Below are 22,478 nucleotides of genomic sequence, written 5' to 3' on the forward strand. Positions count from 1 at the left end.
CAGAGTTGGAGGAGACTAAAATTCTTTTTTTTTAATTATTTATTTGACAGAGAGAGACACAGCGAGAGAGGGAACACAAGCAGGGGGAGTGGGAGACGGAGAAGCAGGCTTCCCGCCGAGCAGGGAGCTCGATGCGGGGTTCGATCCCAGGACCCTGGGACCATGACCCGAGCTGAAGGCAGACGCTTAACGAACTGAGCCACCCAAGCGCCCCGAGACTAAAATTCTTCACCCTAACTCATCCAGATGGCCACTGTGATATTTTAGCTTTTTACCTTTAGCAACTCGAAAAGGAAGAGATGTGAAGCAGCACAGGTAAAACTCTCTGGAGCTAAAGAGAACCGTGTTTTCTCCTTATTAAAACTGTCCATGTACTATGTGCACTCAACACATTTTATCCTGTGTCTATTATGTGCTATACAGTCTTCTAGCCACTGTACTTATAATCATTTTATGTCTCCTATACATGCTTCATTTACAAGTGCATTGTAATCTTTCTGTGTAGTGAAAAACCAGCTTCCCTAACTTACAGCTTTTTTTTTTTTTTTTTTTTTTTTTTTACAAATAGTCGAGGCCATTGGCCTTCTTTTCAGCCTCAAATTGAATCAGGAAGTCACTGGAATATTTGGATGAGGCGGGCCGAGAAACCCAAGAATCTCCTCTCCTCTGAGCTACCCCGTAGCTTAAGCCCCGCCTGCCTGCGTTTTTAGGAGGCTACGTCACCGAGTGAGGACCTGCTTTGTAGACCGTCTGTAATTTACCTCTGAGCATATATAGTCAACTGTGAAATTTGGTAGATATGTCTGTTTCTTTTTTCTTTTTAGACAGACACTTAAATGACAGTACTGGGAAGTGTTCTAAGTGCTTTACACATATTAACTGATTTAATTTAATCCTCATAACAATCTTATGAAGTAGATTTGTTATGAGGATTAAATTACGTATGTTGTTATATATCACTCAGGCCGACCAAAGGTTCCTCTTTTGTACTCTTCTGCTTCTCCCCTCCTCCCGCGTAATTTATTTTCATGCTGATGCTACCCAGGGACGCAGGCAGTATCTGTATCTCCCTTACTGTCCTGTTTTTTCCTCCTTTTTGGTTGTCCTCTATTTGACGTGAATCTGTACAATCTCATGGGTGTGTAAAACCCTGAATTCTTCTTGAATGGGTGGATGCAGATTTGCTGATCGAATTTGTACCTATTTAAAAAATGTGTGGAAGGAATGTTGACTTTGATAGTCTGTCCCTCTAATACCGTAAGTTTTTATGTTCAAATGTGGGAGAGGTACTCTGACTAAAATCACAATCTAAAGTTTTTTTTTTTTTTAAAGATTTTATTTATTTATTTGAGAGAGAGAATGAGATAGAGAGAGCATGTGAGGGGGTAGGGTCAGAGGGAGAAGCAGACTCCCTGTTGAGCAGGGAGCCCGATGCGGGACTCGATCCCAGGAGCCTGGGATCATGACCTGAGCCGAAGGCAGTCGCTTAACCAGCTGAGCCACCCAGGCGCCCAACAATCTAAAGTTCTTAAATATTAGGTTCCAGGGGGCTTTTTAACCCAATTTGATTCCAATTAAATGTAGATGGCTATTTTAAGATAATTGGAAATCAACAACTTTAGACACATTTTTTACAAAATTAAAGGACAAGAGGTAGTCCATTCAATCTCATCCTCTTGACTTGTGGCCCTTTAAGGGCTTTGGGCCTTAACTTGCTATTCTCTGGCTTTCTCCCCCCTAATACTATGAATAAGCAACAACAGATAAACACACTGACAGCAAAAGACTGAAGAAGAAAGACAAATACCTGGAAAATCGACAATGGGATATGGCTCTGAATTAATTCATTTATTCATTCATACAGATCTACTATGTTGCCAGGCCCAGTTTTAGATATTGGGGATACTGTGGTGAAGGTGGTAGGAGAACTCCATTTTTTGCTTTCAAGGAGCTCAAATTCAAGTGCAGTGGAGTGATGCACATATATTTACTTTTTATGTCTATGCCTTAAAATATTTTTCTTTTTTTAATATTTTAGTCTTAAGTAATCTCTACACCCAACATAGGGCTCCAACCCATAACCCCAAGATCAAGGGTCACATGCTCCACCGACTGAGTCAGCCAGCTGTCCCTAAAAAATTATTTTAAAGCAAGCATAGCTAAGACCACAGATTCTGGACTCAGACATCCTGGGTTTGAGTCCTCGCACTGCTTGCTACTTAACGCTGTGTGATCTTGGGAAAGTCTTTTAGTGTCACTGTGCTTCCATTTCCTTATACGTAATATGAAGGTAATAATAGAGTCTACTTCATAAGACTTCTTATGAGGATTAAATTAAATCAGTTAATATGTGTAAAGCACTTAGAACAGTTCCCAGTATTGTCATATAAGTGTCTGTCTAAACAGAAAAAAGAAACAGACATATCTTCCTAATTTCACAGTTGAATATATATGCTCAGAGAAAATTACTGTAGGTCTTGGGTTAAAATCTAGATTCCTGGGGCACCTGGGTGGCTGAGTGGGTTAAGTGTCTGACTTCAGCTAGGGTTATGATCTCAGGGTGCTAGAATTGAGTCTCCACACTGAGCCCCAGCTCCCCACTCAGCAGGGAGTCTGCTTTTCCCCCTTCAGCTTCCAGCCAGCTGTGTTTGCACGCACTCTTTCTCACATAAACAAAATCTTTTTTTTAAAGATTTTATTTATTTATTTGAGAGAGAGAGAATGAGAAATAGAGAGCACGAGAGGGAAGAGGGTCAGAGGGAGAAGCAGACTCCCTGGTGAGCAGGGAGCCCGATGTGGGACTCGATCCCGGGACTCCAGGATCATGACCTTGAGCCGAAGGCAGTCGCTTAACCAGCTGAGCCACCCAGGCGCCCAACAATAAAATCTTTTTTTAGAAAAAGTCTAGGTTCTGGGCGCCTGGGTAGCTCAGTCATGAAGCGTCCACCTTGGGCTCATGTCATGATCCCTGGGTCCTGGGATTGAGTCCCACATTGGGGTTCCTTCTCAGTGGGGAGCCTTCTTCTCCCTCTCCCACTCACCCTGATTGTGTTCCCTCTCTCTCTGTGTCACTCTCTGTCAAATAAATAAAATCTTGGAAAATAAAAGTTGGATGCTTAACCAACTGCGCCACTGAGGCGCCCTGTCATCACTTAAAAAAAAAAAGTCTAGATTCTCATTCTTTTTAAGGACCTAAAGACGACTTCCAAAGATTCTCCAGTTGCATGTGAGAAACTCGAATAGTCTTCTCTCTAGTCACTGAAGCTGTATTTATTAAGTGCCAGATTCTTATCATGTTCCCTCATTTACAATTCACAACAGTACTTTAAATTTAGTATTACCATTCTGATTTCCCAAGAGAAATCTGTAAGTAATTAGCTTACAGACCACGGTTTGGGGCAGAACTAGTTGTCCGAATGTACTTTTACAATCTGTTGCTGTATATTCCGAGAAAGATATAGGCAATCTTGGTTTAGAAAGAAGTGTCTGCGAAAGCCAGTGTTTCCCCATCCGCACCCCCCACCTCTTTCCTCCTAGAAATGGAGCCTGTTTTTGCTCCCTTCTGCAGCCACCGGTCATAAACAGAAAGCATGGCTGGGGTGCAGTAAATCTGGAGGCTGATGATACGTGGCTGTTCAAGAGTTGTGGGAAAGGGAGCCAACCTCCCCTACTGCTGCAGTAAAGATCCTTATTTTGAGGCTTTGGCGAGAAGAGCCTCATAGGTGGAGGGGAGATGAGGAGAGCAGGGAAGGAGGCTCTGTGAGGGAGAGAAAGCTCTTGCTTCTTCTCAGTGCTGTCCCTGCCTACAAATATACCAAAGCGGGGAAAAAGGCCGCACTTACTTCAGGAATAATGGAATTGGAGAGCCTGTTTTTGTACTACCCGTAAAGTAGGAATAGTTTTTACATTTTTGAGTGGTTGCAAACAAATGTAAAAGAATAGTATTTTGTGACTTGTAAAAATTATATTAAATTCTGGGGCGCCTGGCTGGCTTAGTCAGTGGAGCATGCGACTCCTGATCCTGGGGACGTGAGTTTGAGCCCCGTGTCGGGCACAGAGATTACTTCAAAAAAATGATATGAAATTCAAATCTCAGTGTCCACAAGTAAAATTTTGCTGGTACACAGCCACACGCATTCATTTATATATTGTCAATGGCTGCTTTTGCACTATAATGTCAGAGTTGAATAGTTATATCAAGAGAGTACAGGGCCCTAGCAAGACTAAAATATTTAGTATCTGACCTTTTGTTTTGTTTTAAAGATTTTATTTATTTGACAGAGAGAGCGAGCTAGCGTGCACAAGTAGGAGAGCAGCAGGCAGAGGGAGAAGCAGGCTCCCTGCTGAGCAAGGAGCCTGATGCAGGACTCGATCCCAGGACTCTGGGATCATGACCTGAGCTAAAGGCAGATGCTTAACTGACTGAGCCACCCAGGGACTCATAGTATCTGACCTTTTTTTAAAGTCTTCTTATTTATTTTTATTTATTTAATTTACTTGACAGAGACACAGCAAGAGAGGGAACACAAGTAGCGGGAGTGGGAGAGGGAGAAGCAGGCTTCCCGCTGAGCAGAGAGCCCGATGTGGGGCTCGATCCCAGGTCCCTGAGCCAAAGGTGGAAGCTTAACGACTGAGCCACCCGGGCGCCCCTATCCATTCTCCTTTTGATGAACACATTACTGTTTCTAGTTTTGAGCTATCACAAACATTCTTGGCATTTGCCATAAGTATGAATTCTGTTCTCTTGGTTATATACTTAGGAACAGGATTGCTGGGTTGTATTTTTGGTCAATAAGTAATCAATTCTAAATAAAAACAAGTGAGCTACATCTGTGTCTTAATATGTATATGGTATTTTAATAAACAATTTTTATACACATTGTTTCAATTGATCTTCAAAACATTTTTGTGAAGTAAGTGGAATAGGTCATATTATCTCCATTTTACAGGTGTAGAAACTGAAACAAGGACAATTTAAATGTCCCGTTTAAAGTCATAAAATTAACACATTCTGAATTAGGACAAGAAACAACATTTTCTGATTCCTAGTCAAATTCATTTTTCTTTTTATATTCCTCTTACTTCACTGGCCTCATGTGAAGGGAGAGGTCACCCAAATGGCGCTCTGCCCTGGACTGTCCCAATTTTAGCTCCAAAAGGGCCTGGGCAAGTGGGGGACGGTTGGTCACTCTACAGAACAAAGAAAGTTGTCAAACGGATATCACACACAGCTCGCAAAGGAAAAAACAAACCTGTCTGAGTCAGCTCAATTGTCCTCTTCCAGTCCCAGAGAAAAGATATTTTTAATCCGAGAGTAATGCAGTTTCCACACATTTATGTCCTACGTATGTCAACTCTTTTCCTTGACTTTGGAAATCATCTAGACTAGTGCTACTCAAATGTGGTCCATGGATCAGCAGCATCATCTCCAGGGAGCCTGCTGGAAATACAGATTCATACCCCTTCCCCAGCCCTCCCCGCAACCCCAGGACTATCCCAGTCTCTATGGGTAGGGCTCAGGAATTTGTGTTTAACAAGCTCTCCAGGTTAGGGTCAAGGGAAGCTATAGGAAAAGGGAGCTTAAAAGTTTGAGAAGCCCTGATCTAGCAAATTTCCTTTAAAGATATACAGATACCTATTTGGTTTTAAAGATCTCTGGGCAGAATGATTCTACTACCTCACATTGTTAGTAAAACAAATTCCATTGTTTGTAAATCCTTCTTTCTTTAAGTTTTGTTTTTTTTTAAGATCCATTTATTCACTTGAGAGAGTGGGGAGGAGCAGAGGGAGATGGGAGAGAGAAAGAATCTCCAGAAGACTCCCCACCGAGTGTGGAGCTGGACATGGGGCTCAATCCCAGGACCCCAAGACCAAGAGACCAAGACCTGAGCCGAAATCAAGAGTAGGATGCTTAACGGACCGAGCCACACAGGCGCCCCTGTAACACTTTCTTGCTTGCTTATTAAATCTCATATCTAACATTCCGGTCCTACATGAGAGTGCGCAATATCATTAAAATATTTGTTGTCCTTTTTGTATTAAGATTTTATTTATTTGACACAGAGAGAGAAAGAGAGAGAGGGAGAGAGCAAGCACAAGCAGGGGAGGGACAGGCAGAGGGAGAAGGAGGTTCTCCACTGAGCAAGGAACACAATGTGGGACTCGATCCCAGGACCACGAGATCATGACCTGATCCGAAGCCAGACACTTAACCAATGGAGCCACCCAGGCACCCCGTTCTTGTCCTTTTTTAAAAAAGATTTTATTTATTTATTTGAGAGAGAGAGAGAGCGTCTGTGCTCGGGAACAGGGGGTGGGGGTGGGGGGAGAGAGAGAAACAGACTTCCCGCTGAACAGGGAGCCTGATGCCAGACTCAATCCCAGGACCTTGGGATCATGACCTGAGCGAAGGGCAGGGTATCGATTTAACCACCTTTTTTATTTGTCCTTTTCTAAAAAGGCGATTCCAAGTGTTCTTCATTATTGCTTAATGACCACTTAATGTCCAGAATGAATCCTAGGGAAAAACTATAGTACATCTAAAGAAAGACCTTTTGGGCGCCTGGGTGGCTCCGTTGGTTAAGCATCTGCCTTCAGCTCAGGTCATGATCCCAAGGTCCTGGGATCCAGTGTGGCATCAGGCTCCCTGCTCAGCAGGAAGTCTACTTCTCTCTCTTCCCGTTTCTCCACTGCTCCTGCTCTCTCTCAGACATATAAATAAAATCTTGATTTTATTTATTTATTTATTTGACACAGAGAGAAAGAGCACAAGCAGGGGGAATGGCAGAGGGAGAGGGAGAAGCAGGCTCCCCGCTGAGCAGGAACCTGAAGTGGGGTTTGATCATGATCTGAGCCGAAAGCAGGTGCTTAACTGAACCACACAGGTGCTCCTAAATAAAATCTTTAAAAAATAAAAATTAATAAATAAAGACCTTGTGGTTCCAATGGGAATATTCATGAATCTTTAAGAAAATCACATTTCAAGTTTAACATTATCAGAAACTATACATGTGTAAGAACTATAAAGCCTAGAAACAGAGAAAGAAAGACTAGTTAATTTGAATCACTGGGGAGGGATAAACAGATGATGGCTTAGCATAAATAGAAGGAATCTGCTGAATGAGTATGTTAGCAAGGGCTGGGCTTGGTCCCCCAATTTGTGTTCCCTTAGGTTTTTGTGTGACTTTGCTGGAATCCACCCACATAGTTTGTTTCTACTCTGTTCCAGGACAGTTGTCCTCAACTCCAATCCACTTTCTCCTTGTCCATCTATTCTAGGCTCTCTCTTCCTTCCCTTTCCCTTCATTCTTCCCCATGGAGGGGTTGCTGTGGAGATGAAATCATAGTAAGCCAGCTGGTAAGAAAAACTGTGACAGAAGCAGAATGGGAGAGAGGGCAGAGAGGCAAATACAAGATTAAGACAAAAGAAAAAGACACAGACACAGATGAGACTTGAGGCATAGGTAATAAGATGCCATCAACCACTTACTTACAGAGATGGATGGGGACATACTGCCCACAGTTAGAGGTGCACAGCCATAAGCAAAGCCAGGAACCTGAAATACATGTGGAGACGCAGGAGGGGAGACACAGAGTCAGGGGCCGAACCAGATCACACCGAATCCTGGTGAAAACAGCCTCACACAGAACGTCACCGAGAAGAGCGGCAGTTGGACGGGTGTTTCTTTATCCTCCTATGCCTTCCTGAGTCATTCTTATTTCCAAGGAAGGGTCCAGTGGGAGGTTATACAGAGGGTAACCTGACTTCTGTGTTGTTTTTCATTGCCTTTTCTTGCTTGTGGTCTTCTGTGAGGCATCTCCCAAAGACAACAAAGGCTAAGTCAGACCTTTCCCTTAGACCTAACCCTTTTGGTCTCTCGACTGTTCCTCCTTCCCTCTTTTCAATATTTGTATCTCAAAATTTCTACAGTTCTTTGTCTTTCTTGCTCTTTCTTCTTTTCTTTCCATATCTCCCAGGTTACAAGCCACCATCTTTTTTTTTTTAATATTTTATTTATTGATTTGAGAGAGAGAATGAGATAGAGTACATGAGAGTGGGGAGGGTCAGAGGGAGAAGCAGACTCCCTGCTCAGCCGGGAGCCCGATGCGGGACTCGATCCCGGGACTCCAGGATCATGACCCGAGCCGAAGGCTGTTGCTTAACCAACTGAGCCACCCAGGCACCCACAAGCCACCATCTTAATGCTCATTTTGTCTATCCCATTCTCTTTTCCAATATCTCCCTTTTCCTAAAGTCAGGTTTGTCCCCACACCCTAGCCAGAAACTTGGCTTCTTTCAATTACATTTTACGTTTTCACCTAGAGCTGCATGCTTACCTGGACCCCTTCATCTTTGGATAAGATAACATCTAATAAAAACAATAAGAAACGATGGTTTTCTGAATACAGAATTTTTTTTTTTAAAGATTTCATTTATTTATTTCACAGAGAGAGAGAGAGCACAAGCAGGGGGAGTGGGAGAGGGAGAAGGAGTTTCCCTGCTGAGCAGGGAGCCCGATGTGGGGCTTGATCCCAGGATCCTGGGATCATGACCTGAACCAAAGGCAAATGCTCAACCAACTGAGCCACCCCGGTGCCCCATGGATACAGAAAAATTTTTTTTAAGATTTTATTTATTTGACAGAGAGAGGCAGCGAGAGGCAACACAAGCAGGGAGAGTGGAAGAGAGAGAAGCAGGCTTCCCGCCAAGCAGGGAGCCTAATGCAGGGCTCAATTCCAGGACCCTGGGGTCATGACCTGAGCCGAAGGCAGATGCTTAACGACTGAGCCACCCAGGAGCTCCTGAATACAGAAAAATTTTAATGAGTTTTTAAAAAGGCAATGTTGAGAAAAATGAAGATACATACATAAATATGTATTCAGAGAGCCTACAAAATGCACAGCATTCTACTAAATAATGCAGAAGACCCAAAGTCCCTCCCCTCAAGTTGGTTACAATCTGGCCATTGAGGGGACAAGACAAAAAAGTTCTGAAGGAAGCCAAAGTGTTAAGAGATTCTGTTCACGTGGGAAGAATCCAGAGAGCCTTCATGAAGAGAGAATTTGGACTAGGTCTGGACAGGTGACTGAGAGAGGAGAGAAGAGAGGCAGAGATTACAGAAGGGCATTTCAGGAAAATGGAATGGCCCCGGCAAAGGTATGGTGGTAGGAAGTTTGGGTAGAAGGTCGGGAAATAGGGCTTTGACCAATTTAGCTGAAGAGCAGGGTGCCCATAGGAGTCTAGGGAGAGACAATGCTGGAAAAGCAAGTTCAGGCGATGCTGCCGCACTCTTTAAATACCACACATGCTACTCTGACTCTATGCCCTTAGGTGGGTAATGAAGTAAAATCTTAACGCATTTTTTCCTGTTTTACAGGACTATTTGTCCTCCAGAGATACCAGACGTGTCACTTTTAGCTTACATGCTTTGTAACTAAACTACGCTCTCTTCGTTCTGAGCTTTTTCTAATCCCCTCCTTCCGTTGCTTCGCCCAACCGTACCCCTGAACCCCAAACTCTGTTCTTTCATTTCACTATCCTATCCACTATTTGTCAGAAGGCTTTCTGGAGAGAAACCAACCTGGTGCGGTGGTGGTGGAAAGCACTTTCTGCAATCCATCTTCTCTCACTTCTATTTTTAGAACAAAGACAAGGTTGAAAATTAGAAAACCCAGGTAACCGCAACTCAGACTATGGTCCCGACCTGCTCTGCTACAAACTAGCTAGTGATTAGTTACGTCGTTCAACCTGTGTCTCCGACCGCTCATTCTAAAAGGTGGTCTTTTTTAAATTTATTTTTATTTATTTTTTTAAAGATTTTATTTATTTACTTATTTGACAGAGAGAGACACAGTGAGAGAGGGAACACAAGCAGGGGGAGTGGGGGAGGGAGAAGCAGGCCTCCCGCCGAGCTGGGAGCCCGATGCAGGGCTGCATCCCAGGACCCTGGGATCATGACCTGAGCCGAAGGCAGACGCTTAACATCTGAGCCAGCCAGGCACCCCTAAAGATTTTATTTATTTACTTGTCAGAGACAGAGAGAGAGAGCACGAGCGGGGAGATGGACACAGGGAGAGGGGGAGAGGGAGAAGCAGACTCCATGCTGAGCAGGGAGCCCGATGCAGGGCTCGATCCCAGGACCCTGCGATGATGACCTGAGCTCAAGGCAGACACTTAACCGACTGAGCCACCCAGGCATCCCTAAAAGGTGGTCTTAAGGCTGAAGGAGAAAGACCTAGCTGTGGTATTCTCTGCAATCTCAAGAGTTCCACAAATATACCGCCCATAAAAATACTTAGTGATGTGTTACCCCGAGGAAGAAAGGTGACAAATTACGGAAATGTTTTGACTATTAATTAGGTATTCACTTATCATCCCCTTTCAAATATACACTTGAAATTTCCAGGTTTTTAGAAGCTTCCCTGGTTCATTTATGTGCCTGGTATATATAGATACATTCAATAAATATCTGAACGAATGTATGAATGAATCAATTGCCAGCTCTGAACATAAAGGTATAAGGGGAAGGATTATTTTTACCACCAGATTCTGAGTGGTGACACAGTTGTAATTTGAAAAATTAGAAGCATCTGAAGAGAGCTACCTGGTTGATCTTTTGGGGCATGGCTGAGGAAAGAATTTATTTCTTCCAGGTGCCTGGGTGGCTCAGTTGGTTAAGCGACTGCCTTCAGTTCAGGTCATGATCCTAGAGTCCCGGGATCGAGTCCCACATCGGGCTCCCTGCTCAGCGGGGAGTCTGCTTCTCCCTCTGACCTTCCCCCTCTCATGCTCTCTCTCTCATTCTCTCTCTCAAATAAATAAATAAAATCTTTTAAAAAAAAGTATTTATTTCTTCCCTTTTGCTTTTTAGTTTCCATTAGCCCTCACTCCTTTCAGGTACTCGGAGAATGAAGCTCTTTACTCCTGTCTCATTATTTCCTCTTTGATCTTGACACCTGGGGTCCATACCAAGAAACGAAACATCCCCAGGAAAAGACAAGCATGTTCCCACCGTAGAGGACGTGCAGTGAAGAGCATTCTTTTGGCTCCCACACCTCTGCCTCGAAGTACAAACAGTGATGGGACAGTGACTTCTGCCCCGCCTGTCTCACCAGTAACACACTAGGGAGCTTGATGAGCATAGCCGCATCCCAAAATACCTGCATGCCTCACTGGGGCACCTGAAAGAGGAGGGCCACAAAGCTTCCGGTTTACCTTGTATTGTATTTATCTAATATTGAGAGGTGACCGAAGAAAAGCAGGATTATCCTCTTCTCAAGAAGCATGACCTTTCTACTGGAAAAAATGAATGAGATATGGGGAAGAGAAACTAAAGGCCAGGAAGGGCAATGAGAAAAGTGAGAGTAAATTTTTCCTTTAAATAAAAAGCATAAAAAATGCCCAAATTTGATCACTGAACACTACTTAATATTCTCTTTTTTTTTACACTTGTTAATATTCTAACAATTATGGAGCCTGGGAGACAAAAGATTATAGGAGCACCAGGCTAGCTCACTTGGAAGAGCATGTGACTCTTGGTCTTGGGGTCATAAGTTTGAGTTCCATGTTGGCTGTAGAGATGACTAAAAAGACAAATAAATAAACATAAAAAGCAAAACAAAACAAAGAAAAACCTGGGAGGAACGAAAATTTTTCAAAGTGAGAAAAAGTAGTGCTTCATTATTTTCCCATTAAGTTCTAGAAAGATTACTAATAGATGGTTGGCATACAATAAAAGGAAAGAGGAGTGATTAATTGGATGCAGAATTAATTCATTAAGTTTACATCGTGTCAATTTTTCACCTAAAGTCTTACTAACCTTTTCTCCAATACGGTTAGCCAAAAAAAGAAAAAAAAATCAGAGAAATACCACAGACCAAGGTTTTAAAATCTAGGGTGTTATGGGTGCCTGGGTGGCTCAGTTGGTTAAGCGACTGCCTTCGGCTCAGGTCATGATCCTGGAGTCCCAGGATCGAGTCCCGCATCAGGCTCCCTGCTTGGTGGAGAGCCTGCTTCTGCCTCTCCCTCTGCCTGCCTCTCTGCCTACTTGTGCTCTCTATCTCTGTCAAATAAATAAATAAAATCTTTAAAAAAAGTAAAATAAAATAAAATCTAGGGTGTTATACGCAAATAATGAGTCATGGAACACTGCATCAAAAACTAATGATGTAATGTATGGTGATTAACATTATAATTAAAAAAATAGGAAAAAAAATATAGGTACTATTGTGGGCCAGATAATTCTCTGTTATTGGGGTTAGCCTGTGCCCTGTGAGACGTTTAGCAGCATTCCTGGTCTCTACTCACTAGATGCCAGTAGCATTTTCTTTGCCACAGTCACAGCAACCAAATATGTCCCTAGAAAAATGCCAAGGGTCCCTGGGGAGCAAAATCACTGCTGAGTGAGAACCATTCCCTTAGGAAATCTCTCATGAGATCCTTGTGTAAAAGACTGCAAGACCTCACCCATTTGGAACTCAACTATTTGGAAAACGAACTTATTTCGTTTTCGTTTTTAAAGGTTTCATTGATTGATCAGAGAGAGCGAGCGTGCGCATGCACGTGCACGCGCAGGAGTGCACGCCCAGGAGTGCACACGCAGCGGGAGGAGCAGGCAGAGGGAGAAGCCTCCGCAGGACTCCATCCCAGGACCCTGGGATCATGACCTGAGCCAGAGGCTGACGCTTAACCCTCTGAGTCGCCCAGGCGTCCCAAACTAACCTATTTTGAATGTAAGCTATGAAAAACAAAGGAAAAAAGGTTTGTTTCACTAGAGTGCAAAGCCTTCTTCATAGGAGGGCTCTATTGGCCCCTCTAAGAAACCATACCTTTTCTCTCTTTCTAAATGACTATAAAATATTCCCAACATACAATACAAAATGTTAATAACTGATACAGAGCATAAGTTCGTTATCTGATTTCCAAATCAGCAACACTGTATTAAAAGAAAATTAGAAGAGATGTCTTATGCCACATGCAGGGGCCCTAACACACTAATGACAGCAAGAAAGGAAACTGACAAATTATAAAAGGTGAACAAACATCGGGGCGCCTGGGTGGCTCAGTTGGTTAAGTGTCTGCCTTTGGCTCAGGTCATGATCGCAGGGTCCTGGGATTGAGCTCCCTGCTCAGCGGGGAGTCTACTTCACCCTCTCCCTCTGTGCCTCCCCCTTACTCTTGATTTCTATCTCTCTCTCAAATAAATAAATAGCATCTTTTTAAGAAAAAGTGAACAAACATGTTTTTGAAAGAATAACAAATCAGAGGGATATTAGTCCTGTGTAGGGGATATGTTCTCCGGATCACTTTAGTCCTTGACATCCTACTTTACAAAAGACATGACTCTCCCTCTCTCGCTGTGTCTCTTTCTGCCAAATAAATGAAGAAAATCTTAAAAAAAAAAATGACATGACTAGGATGATGAAGTATCTTGAAACAAGGTAATGAAGAGCAGCTGAGGGAACTAGTGTTATTTAGCTTAGAGAATCAGAGTATGGCAGACGACATGATAACTTTCTTCACATATTTGTTGTGCTTCCCAAAATACGCATTTTTCAGTAATCCCAAATTGAAGTAGGTATCCCATTTATATTACATTTTTAATCATCTCAATGTCATAGAAAGAAGTTCCTAGTAATTAAAGCTCTCCAAAAACGGGCTGCCTTGTAAGGTAATGAGTTTCTCACTGCTGATCTGATTGCCAGAGTCATCCGTCTATTGCCTGTCTGCTCGCTCTACTTCACTGGCTAAAAGGCATCTCAAACTAAGCATGGCCAAAAGAGAAGCACTGATTCCTCTTCCAAATCCTCAGATCGCTTCCTTCCTTCCTTAGTCTTCTCCATTTTTGTAAACACTATCACCATTCACCCTTTTGCAAAAGCCAAAATGCTAGGAGCTCTTCAGGATTTCTCTTTCTCCTACCTTCCACATTTAACACAGCAGGAAGTATGGTCAGTTTTACCTCCAAAATATACCCAGATTTCTTCCACTCTCTACGGCCTCACCCTTGTCAAAACCATCATAATTTGTCACTTCATCTATTGCAGTATGTCTCTCTCTTTTTTTAAATTATTTACTTGGGCGCCTGGGTGGCTCACTCGGTTAAGCGACTGCCTTTGTCTCAGGTCATGATCCTGGAGTCCTGGGATCCAGTTCCATGTCCGGCTCCCTGCTCAGCGGGAAGCCTGCCTCTCCCTCTGACCTTCCCCACTTCTCATGCCCTGTCTCTCTCAAATACACAAATAAAACTTAAAAAGAAAAAGATCTTAGGGGCGCCTGGGTGGCTCAGTCGTTATGCGTCTGCCTTCGGCTCAGGTCATGATCCCAGGGCACTGGAATTGAGCCCCGAATTGGGCTCCCTGCTCAGTGGGAAGCCTGCTTCCCCTGCTTGTGTTCCTTCTGGAGTGGGGAGCCCGATTCTTCCCCTCCCACTCCCCCTGCTTGTGTTCTTTCTCTCGCTGTCTTTCTCTGTCAATAATAAATAAAATCTTTAAAAAAATAAATAAATAAAAAATAAAAAAAGATTTCATTTGCTTTTTTCAAGTGATCTCTCCACCCAACATGGGGCTCGAAATCACAACGCCAAGATGAAGGGTCACATGCTTTACTGACTGAGTCAGCCTGGTACCCCAGCTTATTGTCTCTTAATCGGTCTTACTGATTCATTCTTACTGTACAATTCATTCTTCACACAAGTATCAAAACTATATCTGGCGCCTATCTCTCCCTCTTTCCTGCCTTCTTTCTACCACTATTCCCCTGATTCACTAAGCTCCAGCCATATTAGGTCATTTTTCTGTCCCTCTATTATATTAATTTTATTTCTGCTGCAGGGCCTACCTGCAGATGTCTTCAAATGCCAGATTCCTTCTTGTCATTCAGGTCTGAGCTCAAAGCCTGTTCTTCAGAGAGGCTTCCTTCGAGCAGGCTGTCTATGTTGCCCTTCTCCCCCTCCATCATTTACCATACCTCCCTGTTTTAATTTCTCTCATACTCTTATCATTATCTGAAATTATTTCTTTGGTTCTTGTCTGTCCCCATTTCAACAGGGACCTTGTCTATCAATATTATTTGACCCATACTCTTAATGTCTAGAAGGAACTTGATATATACTGGATGCTCAATTAATATTTGTTGAATAAATGGATAATCAAATAATAATATAGATGAACTGAATTAATTTCAGGTATTTGGTAGAAAATTGCACTGGATAATTACAGATTGCTGAGCATTATTAATAACTCGGTAAGATTGATGACTGTGAATTTATTTATTATTTTTACATTTTTTTAAAAAAGATTTTATTTATTTTAGTGAGACAGCAAGAGAGAGAGTGAGAGAGAGACAGAGAGAGAGAGAGAGAGAGAGCATGAGCAGGGTGAGGGGCAGGGGGAGGAGCAGGATCTCCGCTGAGCAGGGAGTCCGATGCGGGGCTCAATCCCGGGACTCCGGGACCCTTACTTGAGCCAAAGGCAGACGCCCAACTGACTGAGCCACCCAGGCGCCCCTTTTAAAAAATTTTTTTAAAGATTCTATTTATTCATTTATTCGAGAGAGAGAGAACACGAGTGATGGGGGAGCGAGAGAACTCAAGCAGGCTCTGCACGGAGCTCGGAGCCTCACATGGAGCTCAGTCCCACGACTCCATTGCAACCTGAGCAGAAATCAAGAGTCGGACACGTAACCAAGTGAGCCACCCAGGTGCCCCAATGACTGTGCATTTATAACAGTATCAATCCTCTTTCTAGTTTGTTCACTTTTTTCAGCATGCAGGGTGGAGTATCAGAGAAGCCTAAACCAATCCTGGGAGTTTTTCATCAGGTGGGTGAAACAGTCCTACTGCACAAGAGGCTCAGGAATCTGGCATTTGAAGGCATCTCCAGGCTGGGCCTGCGGCAGAAATGAAATTTATATAATAGAGGGACAGAAAAAAGATTCAGACAACCAACTAGTTATCTTCAGAGGGTTAATGTGCAGGAAATGACATCTCTCTACAGGAGTATTGCTCAAGATTCTAAGGTATGGAGAAAATACTTCATCAGAGAAACAAACCTTTGCCAGCCTTTTCCAAGCTCCAATCTCATCGCTGTTTCCCCCATTTTCCCAGATGACCGGACCTCATGCTGTTTTAGAAAACGGGTTTTGTTAACTTTCATTCCTTACCCTCACCTCACCCTTAATCCATTCATTCTAAAATCCGCTTATTTTAGAAATTTTTATCTTCTATATCTTATCCTATCTAGGGTCCAGGACACTGTTCCATCTATTATTCCCAGTTCTGCCTTAAATTTCTCACTTTCTGCTTGTCTTTTCCTGCTGCCAATGAAATTCTAAAGTACCTCCATCCTGAAATACTTTCATTCTTCCTATACCTCAGCTTCTCTAAAGTACTCTGTCAAGGTACTCTTCACTGTTGACTTCCTCCAAAAAGTGATTTATACTCCCTGTTTCTATTTCTTTCCCTCCTATTCAGCATCAACATATTTCAGAATAGCTAGCGGTCTGCACAGAAGTGCAGACCTCTATATGAAATTACATACCTGTCACTAGCAATATCTTTGAAATGACTAGAATTTTATTTATTTTATGAAATAAGGCTATCACCTATACCTATGGCTACATGCTTGTGGGAAGGTATGGTTTCCCTCCAAAAAAGTAGACTTTCTTTCATCTGGAGAAAAGAGGTAGGTCCATAAAAAGGAAACCAGAACTCTTACACATATGTATAAGGAAACTGAACCTTGTTCCCTTAGACTTTGATGTGTTTGAAGACCCTCCCAAGAGGTACTAGGTTGGCCTCTGATAAGTGGAACTAGGCCAAGAGCTTCTCAGCAAGATAGGTCTTCCATGAACCAGTTCACTGAAAGAGAAGTACCTATTAATCCTAAATTTTGTAATGTTCTTTTTTCTTCTTTTATCTCCTTGTCTTTGGAAAGTCTTGCTACGACATTCCAGGCTTCTCTCAGTTGTATTAAGTATTGGAGGGCAGAGACAGAATTAGAGGAAAAGAAAAGCACGCTGCCCTCCTTGTGCTCCTTTCTTGAGGTTACCAAGATGGTAGGTACAGTCTTTAGCAATAATTTCCGAAGAAAAAATGTTTTTGCTTGAAGGTGCAAGCATTCTTCTCCACATTCCATTGCAACCTCTCTGCTGAAGCTTCCGTTTCAATAAAGACATGAATGACCTAACTGTAAAACGAGTGACCTTCTTAGCTGTTGTCCAATGGAAAGTTTTTTCATCATTTAAACTGTTATGAGCCCCCCAATCTCTCTCAGTTCCCACACCATTTTCTAGGTAGTCTTCAAATCTTCTAATTCTTAGTTCTATTTTTTTCCCCCTTGGTTCTTCTTCTTCAATGACTCTTAAACACCAGGTTCATCTTTGAACAGCTTCTCGTGTTCTCAACCTCTCTCACAGAAGAAGGGACTTCTAAATTTCGTTTTCACTCCAAACATTTTTTTTTAAGATTTTATTGATTGATTGATTTGAGAGAGAGAGAGAGAGCACAAGACAGGGGAGGGTCAGAGACAGAAGCAGACTCTCCACCGTCCCACTGTGCAGGGAGCCCGACATAGGGCTCGATCCTGGGACTCTGGGATCATGACCTGAGCCGAAGGCAGATGTTTAACAGACTGAGCCACTCAGGCACCCTAAACAAACTTTTGAATTCCAGACGAAATTTATAATTGCCTCCTATGAATCTCTAACTGGATATCCTATAAGTACCTCAAGCTCAACATGCTCAAAACTGATCTTCCAAATCTGCTTGTGCTTTACCTCCCCTAATTGATTTCTCCACTTGGATTAATGGCATTACTAATTATCTAGTTCCTAAACTAAAAATTCTGATGCTTCTATCTCTCTCACTTTCAAGCCATCAAGTACTTTCAAATCTGCTTTCAGAAAATATCCCTTAATACTGGACTAGGTAGGGGCACCTGGGTGGCTCAGTCGTTCAGTGTCTGCCTTTGGCTCAGGTCATGGTCCCAGGGTCCTGGGATCAAGCCCCGCGTCGGGTTCCCCGCTCAGCGGGGAGCCTGCTTCTCTCTCTCCCTCTGCCTACCTCTCTCCATATTTGTGCTCTCTCTCTATGTGTCAAATAAATAAATAAAATCTTAAAAAAAATACTGGACTAGTTATTGAACAAGATCAAATTTTATTTTTTTATTTTTTTTAAAGATTTTGTTCATTTATTTGGCAGAGAGAGAGAGAGTACAAGCAGGGGGGCAGCAGGCAGAGGGAGATGGAGAAGGAGAAGCAGGTTCCCCGCTGAACAGGGAGCCTGATGCGGGGTTCGATCCCAGGACCCCGGGATCATGACCTGAGCTGAAGGCAGATGCATAATCAACTGAGCCACCCAGGTGCCCAAGATCAAATTTTATTTTGAAAATGGTGTTGTTTTGGGCGCCTGGATGGCTCAGTTCGTTAAGCATCTGCCTTTGGTTCAGGTCATGATCCCGGGGTCCAGGGATAGAATCCCATGCTGGGCTCCCTGCTCATCGGGGAGCTTGCTTCTCCCTCTCCATCTGCCCCTCCCCCTGCTTGTGTTCCCTGTCTCGCTGTCAAATAAATAAATAAATAAAATCTTAAAAAAAAGGAACGAAAGAAAAGTGTGATGTTTACAACTGGATATCCATGAACATAAGAATGAAGCTGGACCCCTTCCTCACACTATACACAAAAATTAACTCAAAATGGTTCACAGATCCAAATGTAAACCTTTTTGACCTGGGTCAGATGAAGCTTTTTATAATATCAAAAGTACAAGTAAGGAAAGAAAAATGAGATAAATTGGACTTCATCAACATAAAAATTTATGTTTGAAAGGATACCATCAATAAAGTAAAAGAACCATCTATATAGTGTGAGAAAATACAATTCATGTATCTGATAAAGAACGTATCTAGAATATATAAGAATTTACAAGTCGGGGGGCACCTGGGTGGCTTAGTCGGTTGAGCGTCTGACTCTTGACCTCAGCTCACTCAGGTCTTGACTCAGGGTTGTGAGGTCAAGCCCCACGTTGCTCCATGTCCAGCATGGAGCCTACTTAAAAAAAAAACCCAAAAAACAGAATGTATAACTTGGGGCACCTGGCTGGCTCAGTCAGTAGAGCATGTGACTCGTGATCATGGGGTTGTGAGTTTGAGCCCCACATTGGGATAGAGCTCACTAAAAAAAAAAAAAAAAAAAAAATTTACAACTTAAGAAAAAGATAATCCAATTTAAAAATGAGCAAAGGACTTGAATAGACATGTCTCCAAAGAAGATACACAAATGGCCAATACGCAAAAAACATCTTTAGTGTTTGAGGAAATGCAAATTGAACTCATACTGACATACTGAGATGCCAATTTACATGGACCAGCATAGCCATACGAAAAAAAAATAACAATTGTTATTCCAAGGGTATGGAGAAATGAGAACTTTCACAATTACTGGTGGGTATGTAGAATGGTGTGGTGCTTTGGAAAACAGTTAAATACAGAGTTACTCTATGACCTAGCAATTTCACTCCAATGTATATTCCCAAGGGAATTGAAAACCTATGTCCACATAAAAACATGCACAAGAATGTTCATAACAGCATTATTCATTATAGTCAAAAATGGAAGAAACCTTGGGGCGCCTGGGTGGCTCAATCGTTAAGCGTCTGCCTTCGGCTCAGGTCATGATCCCAGGAGGCTGGGATCAAGCCCCACATTAGTCTCCCTGCTCCGCCAGGAGCCTGCTTCTCCCTCTCCCACTTCCCCTTCTTGTGTACCCTCTCTCGCAGTCTCTCGCCCTGTGTCAAATAAATAAATAAAGTCTTTAAGAAAAAAAAAAGGAACCTAAAAAAAAAAAAGGAAGAAACCCAAATGTTCATTAAGTGATCAATGGATAAATAAATGCAGTATAATCATCACATAATTAAATATTATTTACTCATAGAAAGGGATGAAGTACATGTTACAACATGGATGAACCTTCAAGCATCATGCTCAGTAAAAGAGGCCAGTCACAAAAGGTCATATATTTTATGATTCCCTTCATGAAATGTCCAGAATAGGCAAATCCACAGGGACAGAAAGTAGAGTACCGGTTGCCAACGGCTGGGAGAGGTTAAGGAGGAATGCAGAGAGACTGCTAATGATTATGGGGCTTCTTCTTGGGTGATAAAATGTTCTAAATTTGATTAACGGATGCAGATCCCTGTGAGTATATTAAAAACCCTTGAATTGTAACGCTTTAGGTGAATTCTATGCCCCATGCTCATAGTCATTGCCTTAATTTGCGGTGAATACTAACTAGTCTCATTTTCTTCAATTTCCCCAGGTATAATCATAAACGTCACAACACTATAGATGCCTTTTTAAAAAGATTTTATGTATTTATTTATTTGAGAGAGAGAGCTTTGGCGGGAGGGGGGGCGAGGAGCAGAGGGAGAGGGACAAGCGGACTGAGCTGAGCGCAGAGCCCGACTCGGCCTTGATCCCATGATCCTGAGATCATGACCTGAGCCAAAATCAAGAGTCAGACACTTAACCCCTTGAGCCACCCACGTGCCTCTATAGCTGCTTTTTAAAATACAAATCTGTTGGGGCACCTGGGTGGCTCAGTTGTTAAGCGTCCGCCTTCGGCTCAGCTCATGATCCCAGGGTCCTGGGATCGAGCCCCACATCCGGCTCTGTGCTCCGCGGGAAGCCTGCCTCTCCCTCTCCTACTCACCCTGCTTGTGTTCCCTCTCCTGTTGTGTCTCTCTCTCTCTCTGTCAAATTAAAAAACAAAAAAAAATTCTTGCCTTTTTTACAAAGATGCTCCTGAAAGTGAAGAAGGAAGCCCCTGACCCTCCCAAAGCTGAAGCCAAAAGCAAAGGTTTTAAAGGCCAAAAAAGCAGTGCTAAAAGGTGCCACACACCACGACTCCAAAGGCAGCCCAAACATCCTCAGAAGAGCATCCCCAGGAGAAACAAACTTGACCACTATGACATCATCAACTCCCCCCGACCACTGACTCAGCCATGAAGAAAGAAGACCACAGTACTCTTGCATTCACTGTGGAGTGGATGTCAAAGCCACCAAGCAGCAGACCGAATGGGCTGTGAGGAAGCTCTGTGACACGGACACAGCCAAAGCCAATACCCAGATCAGGCCTAATGGAGAGAAGGTATGTGTTCAACTGCCTCTTGACTGTGATGCTTTGGATGTTACCAAAGAAACTGGGATCATCTAAACTGAGTCCAGCTGGCTAATTCTAAATATAGTTTTTTAACCATAAAAAATTCTTTTTTTTCTTAAGATTTTCATTTATTTATTTGGCAGAGAGAGACAAAGCGAGAGAGAGAACACAAGCAGGGGGAGTGGGAGAGGGAGAAGCAGGCTTCCTGCAGAGCAGGGAGCCCGACGCGGGGCTGGATCCCATGACCCTGGGATCGTGACCTGAGCAGAAGGCCGACGCTCAACGACTGAGCCATCCAGGCGCCTCTACCATAAAAAATTCTTAAAACACATATATTCCTTTATAGAAAGGAAAGAATTCTTCTCTCTCTATAGGAAGGAAGGAAGTCCCTCTCAAGATGAGCACCCCATATCTGGGCTCCCTTTAAAGTAAAATTCTTCCCATTCCTTAAGTCATCTCTATTAAACCTACTCCAGTAGGCTTTTGTCCCTCCTGTTCTATCTGAACAACTTCTGTCAAGGTCATCAACAAACTCAATCTTATCAAATCCAATGGCCAATTCTCTCTTTCCTTCCCAACCACTCAAAAACCTCTGACAAAACTAATCACTCAAATAAGTTTCTTCCCTTGACTTTTGATACATCTGTCTGTCCTGGTTTCTAGTTCCTGCCTTTTCTCACCATTTCTAAATGCTGGACTGTCTCCAGTGTCCAGTCCTTAAAACCCTTTTCTACATACACTCATGCCCTGGCTTGTCACCTCCAGACCCGTGGCTTTAAATACCATTTATATCAAATTTCAATCTCCAGTTGGGACCCGGTCTCTAAGCTACAGAATTGGATGTCTCGACAAGGAGGGCTAATGGGAATCTGAAACCCGGGAGTGCTCCATGCTCTTGCTCACTTCTCCACTGACTTGTGCTTCCTCCAGTTTTCCTACCTCAATCACTTAAGCTAAAAACAAAGGAACTAGGATTGAGTTCTGTATTACATTCTCACCCTCTGCCCAATTCATCAGCAAGTCCTGCCTGCCGAACTCACTGCTTTTACTACCGGTTACTACCATCTGTACTCAAGCCAACATGATCTCTACCAATAGGCCAGTAACAGATCTGTCTGCTTCTATACAGTTTATTGTCCAACCAACAGGTTTTAGTGGCCTCTTAAAAACATAAATCTGACTTATTTCTCCCCTGGTGAAAACCCTTCCAGTGGCCTTTTATCATATTAAAAAAAAAAACAACTCAAACATCTCACCACGGTCCACTAGGCCCTAGGTGATCCAGCCCTGGGCTGCCGCCCCAATCTTATTTCCTACTCTT

The 22,478-nt window shown here is 42.9% G+C and overlaps 1 protein-coding gene across 9 annotated transcripts in view; it reads right to left on the reverse strand.

Moving 5' to 3' along the window:
* The window catches only part of LOC118355969 (solute carrier family 2, facilitated glucose transporter member 3-like), a 61,514-nt gene that overhangs the window by 30,869 nt on the left and 8,167 nt on the right, over positions 1-22,478 (reverse strand). For 3 of the 9 annotated variants that reach the window (XM_035721823.1, XM_035721822.1, XM_035721824.1), the window contains exon 3: positions 7,494-7,556. The exons of 5 other annotated variants lie outside the window; for them this stretch is intronic. In XM_035721823.1, the coding sequence (XP_035577716.1) occupies positions 7,494-7,556 (63 nt within the window). Of the gene's footprint in view, positions 1-7,493; positions 7,557-22,478 lie in introns of those variants that run through there. One more of the 9 variants, XM_035721830.1, reaches the window with a different exon arrangement.

This window comes from Zalophus californianus, chromosome 9, assembly GCF_009762305.2.
Source record: "Zalophus californianus isolate mZalCal1 chromosome 9, mZalCal1.pri.v2, whole genome shotgun sequence".
Classification (NCBI taxonomy): Eukaryota; Metazoa; Chordata; class Mammalia; order Carnivora; family Otariidae; genus Zalophus; species Zalophus californianus.